Source organism: Periophthalmus magnuspinnatus, chromosome 15, assembly GCF_009829125.3.
Source record: "Periophthalmus magnuspinnatus isolate fPerMag1 chromosome 15, fPerMag1.2.pri, whole genome shotgun sequence".
Lineage (NCBI taxonomy): Eukaryota > Metazoa > Chordata > Actinopteri > Gobiiformes > Gobiidae > Periophthalmus > Periophthalmus magnuspinnatus.
The window spans coordinates 361,116-369,457 of NC_047140.1; the positions used below are offsets into that span (position 1 = coordinate 361,116).

The 8,342-nt window shown below is 39.8% G+C and overlaps 1 protein-coding gene across 1 annotated transcript; it reads right to left on the reverse strand.

Annotated features, from left to right (window-relative positions):
- Positions 1-260: 260 nt before the first annotated feature.
- On the reverse strand, positions 261-6,389 carry chchd1 (coiled-coil-helix-coiled-coil-helix domain containing 1). Its single transcript, XM_033979994.2, has 3 exons — positions 6,128-6,389; positions 5,433-5,551; positions 261-776 (listed from the first exon to the last, which is right to left on the reverse strand). Exons 1-3 carry the CDS (start codon positions 6,255-6,257, stop codon positions 666-668), a joined length of 360 nt encoding a protein of 119 aa, XP_033835885.1. The 5' UTR covers positions 6,258-6,389; the 3' UTR covers positions 261-665.
- Positions 6,390-8,342: the final 1,953 nt, after the last annotated feature.

An 8,342-nucleotide genomic window follows, 5' to 3' on the forward strand; every position in this document is an offset into this window, starting at 1 on the left:
GACACTGGACACTGTTTGTGTTAGTGTTAGCACTAAGATAGTATTTGTGTGTCCATCACTAACTACTTCCTGTGGCCGAGACAAAACATGACAGCGCATCTGCACGGAAATGTCATTATGCCCCTGTCAACACTTACAGCAAAACAGGCCATAAAAATTGTTTTATTTAGCTGTACCACAAAAAGAAACCACAACACAACCAGAGGTCTGTTTCAAAAGAGACATGACTAAATGTGTTTCGAAGTTGAGCTGGAAAACTGAAAGTTTACATAAACTTTAAAAAAGGACACAATTAAATTATATTCCGACAAAAAAAAAAAAAAAAAAATTGAACCACGAATCAAATGTGTATCATATTATACTCTCATTTCATCAGGAAAAATATACTAATAACTTCTTATTAAATTTTAAATTCTTCAACACTTAGGGACCAGAAAAGGTATGCTGTTGACCTGTTGCTCAACAGTGACTGTTTTATGTTCACATTGTCAAAGAAGTCAGTATAAAAAAATGGCTGAACTTCAAAACCAAATACATAAAAATTTATTCATAAGCACTGAATTTCCAACATACATTTTCAGACATCAGCCCACCACCTGTTTCCAGGACAAGTCCGTGCTGTGATATCGATGCAATAAAACACTGTAAGCTTTAACAGGAAAAAGTCAAATCTCAGTTCTAAGGTTGGGAAATCTCTTGAGCAGTGTTGTCGCTTGTTTAGGGAGAAGACGTCCTGTATCCTGACCAGTGGTATAAGTTTTATTTCTCATGGCAGCCTGAAACAACAACACAAAGAGATCAGAATAAGTACTAATAAAAAAATTCATTAATGTGTTTTATTTTTTACATTTGAAAATAGTAATATAAACATAATAAAGCAAGAATATAGCCGCAAACAGCAATGATCGGCCCTCAATTTCCCTCTTAACATTACACCCACTGCCAATTCTGAGGCTCTATTGACTTATTTATCTTTGGCTGCGCAGCCACACAATAGCTCATGTCCAAAAAATGTGGGTAACTTTTGATGCCCCACTCCGCTAGATCATTTTCACAAAATTCACCTTTGCACTTGGCCAACTCCCTAAAAATGGTGCTAACATCACTTGTGTTGATGTTATTGCAAATTGTCTGTTTACTGACAAATACAGCTGCAGTAACAAAGTCAACACACATTAGAAGCGCTCATACACTAACATAGAATAACATGGGTTGTTTCGGGCATTGCCATGGCAACACAGTGCAAAACTTTGGCCCAGAGACGTTTCCGACAGGGATGACCTTAAGAGTCACATTCTTCAATGATAGTAATCAGTTGTTGTAGTAATTTGAAATTTAGGAACTTTGCTCATAAGACTAACAGGCATTTTCACACATTGCAATGGCAACACCATGCAAAATACAACATGATCGGAATGACATGAAGGGTCATTGTGGCAAATTTCACATTACCCCATGATACCAATATTTTTCTCATTAATGGGGTATTTTGGGATCACTCCCATTGAGATAACACTGGCAATATTGCACATCCTAGCAAAATGGTTAAAATGCATTACTACGTAAATTTTCGGCTTCACTGAAAGTAATCCATAATGAATATCAGAATTAATAGAATAACCTTTGATGCCCCACTTCTCTCGATGATATACACTGACTTGGGCCCGTTAGCATCGCTCACATGCTTGTTCATGTCGTACCATATGACCGCTCTAACCAATCATGCGCTTGAGCTGAGCTAGAGCGTAGATACAGCGTAGCCGAAGCTCACGATTAAAAAGCGTTTAAGTCAACAGATTAATTTTGAGCTGAGAAGTTTATGATTTGAAAATTGCCACAAAATTCAACCTTTGTGAAAGTTGCAGGTGCCCTGTTAGCCAAACACGAGCAGATTGTAATCACAAACTTTATGAGAAAAATCCTTTCTAGACAGGAGAGATTTTTTCGTTGTAGTACCAATGAGTGGCCATTAATCCAACGAGACCGCTCTAAGCAGCAATACCCTATCCAGTTATTTTTATATCCATGGTATGTAGCCATCATAATGTTTTTTGCTTAGCTTGACATGACAAAACCATGTACTGAATTTTGTGGCTCTATAACAAAGGTCGCGTCAGGATGACACCCACTGACACAATGTATGGTGATTTTTGCAGGTAGCGCCGTTGCACCGTTTTATACCCAGTTGTGCAACTTTTTTTTCCCTTCACACACAAGGTTATGGTTGACCAAGCCTATGACAGAGCTTTAAGAAAAACACATTCAGAAACTGTCAGAATTTTTTTTTTTTATTTACACAAAGAAACAGTGTGTTTCAAGTGTGCCTCTACTTCCAAAGACATAACAACATCTGGGTTTTCCCAAATCATTTAAATGCATAGTAATCTTTAAGCAATGAGAAATTGTCCCAAAAAAAATCCTTCTCTCATTATTCTGACCTTTAGCAAATAAAAATAATTTTAGTAATCCTAATTGACCTAATACAGGAAAAATTTAGTCTGATTTCATGTCAAACAATACGGAAAGAAAAAAACATGCATGCCCGATGTCAGCGATTTTGACATATTTGTTTATATATATATATATATATATATATATATATACACATATACACAGGTATACTTATTTGCAAGTGGGAGAACTTGCAAAATCACGGTGTTCAGATACGTATTTGCCTCACTGTGTGTGTATATATATATATATATATATATATATATATATATATATATATATATACACACACATACATACACACACACATATATATATACAAACATACACACATATATACACTGGCCAAAAAAAAGTTGCCACCAAAAAAAAGGGTCATACACTCAATGTAAGATCTTGGTGAAAAATTTATGAAACACTGGATGAAATAAATCTTGTGGTGACATTGCAGAAGCTTATCAAAACAATGCCCTAGCGAATGCATGCCGTAATCAAAGCTATATACACATATATATACACACACACAGACACATACATATATACATATACAGTGAGGCAAATACGTATCTGAACACCCTGTGATTTTGCAAGTTCTCTCTCTCTCTTGCAAGTATACCTGTCTATCAGCTAGAATTCTGACCCTCAAAGACCTGTTAGTCCACCTTTAAAAAGTCCACCTCCACTCCACTTATTATCCTAAATTAGAAGCACCAGTTTGAGGTCGTTAGCTGCATTAAGACACCTGTCCACCCAACTCCAACTACTAACATGGCCAAGACCAAAGAGCTGTCAAAATGCACAAGAGACAAAATTGTAGACCTCCACAAGACTGGAAAGGGCTATGCCAAGCAGCTTGGTGAAAAAAGATCCACTGTTGGAGCACATATTAGAAAATGGAAGAAGCTAAATATGACTGTCAATCTCCCTCGCACTGGGGCTCCATGCAAGATCTCACCTTGTGGGGTCTCAATGATCCTAAGAAAGGTGAGGAATCAACCCAGAACTACACAGGAGGAGCTGGTCAATGACCTGAAAAGAGTTGGGACCACCGTTTCCAAGGTTACTGTTAGTAATACACTAAGACGTTATGGTTTAAAATAATGCATGGCACGGAAGGTTCCCCTGCTTAAACCAGCACATGTCCTGGCCTGTCTTAAGTTTGCCAATGACCATTTGGATGATCCAGGGGAGTCAAGGGAGAAAGTCATGTGGTCAGATGAGACCAAAATAGAACTTTTTGGTCTTAAATAATATAATAATAATAATAATAAGTTTGGAGGAAGAAGAATGATGAGTACCATCCAAAGAACACCATCCTTACTGTGAATCATGGGGGTGTGAAGCATCATGCTTTGGGGTTGTTTTTCTGCACATGGGACAGGACGACTGCACTGTATTAAAGAGAGGATGACCGGGGCCCTGTATTGCGAGATTTTGGGTAACAACCTCCTTCCCTCAGTTAGAGCATTGAAGATGGGTCATAGCAGGGTCTTCCAACATGACAATGACCCGAAGCACACAGCCAGGACAACCAAGGAGTAGCTCCGTAAGAAGCATCTCAAGGTTCTGGAGTGGCCTAGCCTAGCCAGTCTCCAGACCTAAACCCAATAGAAAATCTTTGGAGGGACCTCAAACTCCGTGTTTCTCAGCGACAGCCCAGAAACCTGACTCATCTAGAGAAGGTCTGTGTGGAGGAATGGGCCAAAATCCCTCCTGCAGTGTGTGCAAACCTGGTGAAAAACTACAGGAAACGTTTGACCTCTGTAATTGTAAACAAAGTCTATTGTACCAAATATTAACATTGATTTTCTCAGGTGTTCAAATACTTATTTGCAGCAGTAACATACAAATAAATTATTTTAAAAATCATACAATGTAATTTCCAGATTTTTTTAGATTATGTCTCTCTCAATGGACATGCACATAAGATGAAAATTTCAGACCCCTCCATGATTTGTAACTGGGAGAACTTGAAAAATCACAGGGTGTTCAAATACTTATTTGCCTCACAGTATGTGTATATACATACTGCGGATGGACCCATCCGCTTCGGCCGTTTCCCAATTCACCAAAGTGCCTTAAACACATCGTTCTAAGTGTTCGTCGACGGGCACTTGCTTCAGTTCCGGCGCGATAAGGACTGGTCCATTTCGCCAGCATGGCATTGAAGAGTTCATTTTCTTCCGGGTACGTCTGTTTACGGAAAACCATGGCATGTGATGCATCATCCTGTCCCGCTGCTCATTGGCTGTAAGGGGAAAACGTCACTAAATGTGTGTGATGTAATTGGTTGATTCTACAAGGCGAAGAGTGGGGCATACACTTTCAGTCATCTGTCGCACTGATTCGCTGTCTGCGGCCTCAGTAACCCACAACCCCCACCTTATTGGCCAACACTGGTGTCAATCACAAGCTAACTCAGTGTTTCTTCCTCAGTGCTCAACACTGAGGAAGAAAGTTGGTACTGTCAGAAGTGTATTATGCCTGAAATCGACAAAAGAAATGCAAACAAGTGACGGTGCAGATTTCATATTTGGAGTGCTTTCCTGCAGCAGATTGGACATGGAGGATCTTATTTTGTGGACATAATTTCTTGACTGGATTATATTCTCTGGACATTTATGGGACACTTTGTGACTTTTCTGTAAAAATGTCTTTCCTGTCAGCACTGTGGTGTTTGCGGCTGAAAACCATGAAAATGGTTTGCATATCCAGAAAGACAAGCGCCGCAGCTTTCATTTGATGTGTTGATTGTTTGTGCGGGTGACGCAGAAGTCTATGTACATTGCTGTAAAGTTGTAAAGTAGGCCCGGACCGTCAGAACGTTAACAGGTTAATAATTATCGTGATAATATCGTTAATCGCGATTATTTTGGCCACAATAATCATGAGTCTAAAATTTAATATCGTCCCATCGCTAGTCCTAACAGGAACCATACACCACATTTTATCATGACAAAGTGGTGTGTGGATGGACTCACCTGGGCTTTTTGCACACAGGAGTAGAAGGTCTGCATCTCACTGGAGCACAAACCCTCCACAAAGTTGTTCTGCTTCCAGCAGGCCATCATCAGTGACATCTCTGTGATGCATGTGGCCTCTGCAGATCGAAATGTGCAAATGATGTCAGTTTAATGTCTTCCAGAATCAGAATCCTTTTATTGCCATCGTTTGTGAACACAGTTCATAAACTAGGAACTAACTTCCGTGATAATAAGAACAGTTCAGATTTTAAAATAGTAGGTCTGATCCAAGATGCTCACAAGAGAGAAGTAGTTCTACACAGATCAATCATTTTTATGTATAAGTATTGTGTATAACAACAAATGGTAAATGGTCACATTTTTCTATAGCGCTTTTCCACCTTCAAGGCACTCAAAGCACTTTACAACAAGGAACCACTCACCCATTCACACACCAGTGTACGCAGACACTGAGGGCGAGGTGGGTTAAGTGTCTTGCCCTCAGTGGATCTGACCGCTCAACCAATGATATTTATGTCGAGAGACTGAGCTACTGTCGCCCCGAAAACCCCCAACAAAATCATAATTCCATGAAACATAATAGGCAATTTTGTGTTATACTAAATCATTGTTGGAAGTTAAACAATGACTGAAATAAAACGACATTTATGCCCTCAAATGTGTTTTATATAGTTGCATTATTGTTTTGTTACCTCCTTTTTGAGGCTTGCGGTTTGCCACGGCATCCCTCAGACTGAGTGGCCGGTTGGGTCGGAGTACGGGCTTGCCGTTCTGTCTGCTCAGCAGACGGCTAACCTTGTCCTGGATCGATTGGTTCGCCATATTACAGAGACAGGTACGCGACACAGGCAGGTGTCCAAGCAGAGCAGAGCACACTGCGTTGTCTACTACTCCAAGGCCTTACCATAAAAGACACTCGTCCTTCAGGGCAGCGCCATGTTGTACCGTAAAGAGCAACAAACTGTTGCAAAGATCTTGGCAATCTACGGCATGGTGTAGCCTTTAGTCCCTAGGTACATCCTGCCCATCGAACATGCGCAGTTGAGCTACCCCATGAGATTTTGAGCGACGAGAGAACGGAGCGGCCGCGAAGAAAGCAAGGGAATAATAACTAAATTGTTAATTATAATGGTTATGCTTCCAGGGCGCTTCTGAACCATGTTCTAATCCTGCGGCTCGTTTACGTCGTACCACGTGACCACTCTAACCAATCAGCGCTTGAGCTTATCTTGAGCGGGCATAGAGCGTAGCTGAAGTTAACGTTTAAAACAACAGACGGATTTTGAGCTGAGAAATTGAATTGAAAATGCGCGCTTCTCTGTGGGTGCGTGTGTGGGTGCGCGTGTGTATCTATATCCTTAGAAGCATTGCCCCAAAGGCCGTTCATACAACAAGCAAAAACATTTTTTAAATCAACTTTACATAAGATATTTCTTCATATTTCTTTATATTTCTTGCCCTCAGGATGTGTATTTTTTAATTAAGTAGAAAACATTATATATTCTTTTACATGTTCTGTAAGATATTATTAGAAGAGCCCTGTGTGATCTGTGCATTGATGGTGGGCCACAGGACAGCAGACTTTGAGAATGACTGTTCTAGTTTATTGAAGAGTAAAGCGGTTACATTGAGGTTAACATAGCTGTTAACTTTAAACCTACCTCTTCATGACATCACAAGATGGAACAGAGCATTTTGAGCTTTGGCGATGTAGACAGACTAATAATGCAGGGTGTGTGAATCAAACAAATCAGTCAGTTTTGTGTAATATAGGACATTCAAGCACCATAGGTCCTTACAATAACACAATCTAAATGACTGAATTATTTTAATGTTTTTTTTCCTTGTGGATTAACCAATAGGAGAACTGAAGAACTGAGTTGGTTTTGTTGTAATTAGCTTAATATTACCCCCAGAATACCACTGTACCAACACTTTTTCCCTCACCCCAGAACACCTGCCTCATGATGACCATTTACAGCCAGGGATGAATTGGTTTACTATTTAGGCTGATTCAAGCTCTGTATATGCGCCGGATGTATGAATATGACTTGTCAGACTAAATGGTATAGCTCCTGCTCACTGCTGCAGATGGTAACATTTAAGAGAATGCAAGACATGTCCCAACACTGGTCCGAGTCAGACATGCTCAGTGATGTGTCAGCACAACCTGCTTCAGTTTATTTTAATGAGATCATCTGACAGCCCCAAGCTCACCCAGACTTCTTTACCCCTGTCTGTCTGACTCTGTCTAACTGTAGACTACACTGGCAGCTATTTAACAAAATTGCTCACTGATCAAATTCAGAGTAAATTGTGTTTTTACCAGTATATTGATACGCAAGCCCTCGCTAATCCAAAGGAATGTATACAAAAAAGCATAAAATGAGTGTGCCAATGCCATCAGTTATGATGTCACCAGACTGTCACTGTCTCCTGTTGTGAGTGGGTCATGTTAAGACACATTCCGGTATATTTAAAGCTCTCCATGCCAATGTTTGTGGCTGTTGATGTGTTGAACATGGGTTTGTATAAGGACAAGTCACTGGCTGCAGTTACATGTGCAGTGCACATTTAAAATGTGTTTATTATCACATTTTAGAGTTAAAAGACAATTAAAATGATATGTAAACAGCAACTGATTTCCTTCTGATCGTGGTCCTTCTGAGCCCTGATATCAGATTCTGCAGTTTGCATGTCAATTTAGGTAATCTTAAAGATCCAGAAATCAGATAAAATTCATATTTTCGTGTCCAAGTAACTGTAGCAGTGTTTTCTGATTTGTTTGTCAGTGAATATAGTTTACACGCAATTGTAGACAAATGAAAAATTCTAAGAAATGTACAATATTGGATGGCAACGTGTTGCTTCCTCATAAACCCTTACAAACTGGCGTGATCCTCTGCA

Coding starts and splice junctions, on each gene's coding strand:
- chchd1 (XM_033979994.2), bottom strand. CDS start 6,257: ATGGCGAACCAATCGATCCAGGACAAGGTTAGCCGTCTGCTGAGCAGA. Junction 5,552..6,127: donor CCGCAAGCCTCAAAAAGGAG/GTAACAAAACAA, acceptor TTCGATCTGCAG/AGGCCACATGCATCACAGAG. Junction 777..5,432: donor CCTGTGTGCAAAAAGCCCAG/GTGAGTCCATCC, acceptor TTGTTGTTTCAG/GCTGCCATGAGAAATAAAAC.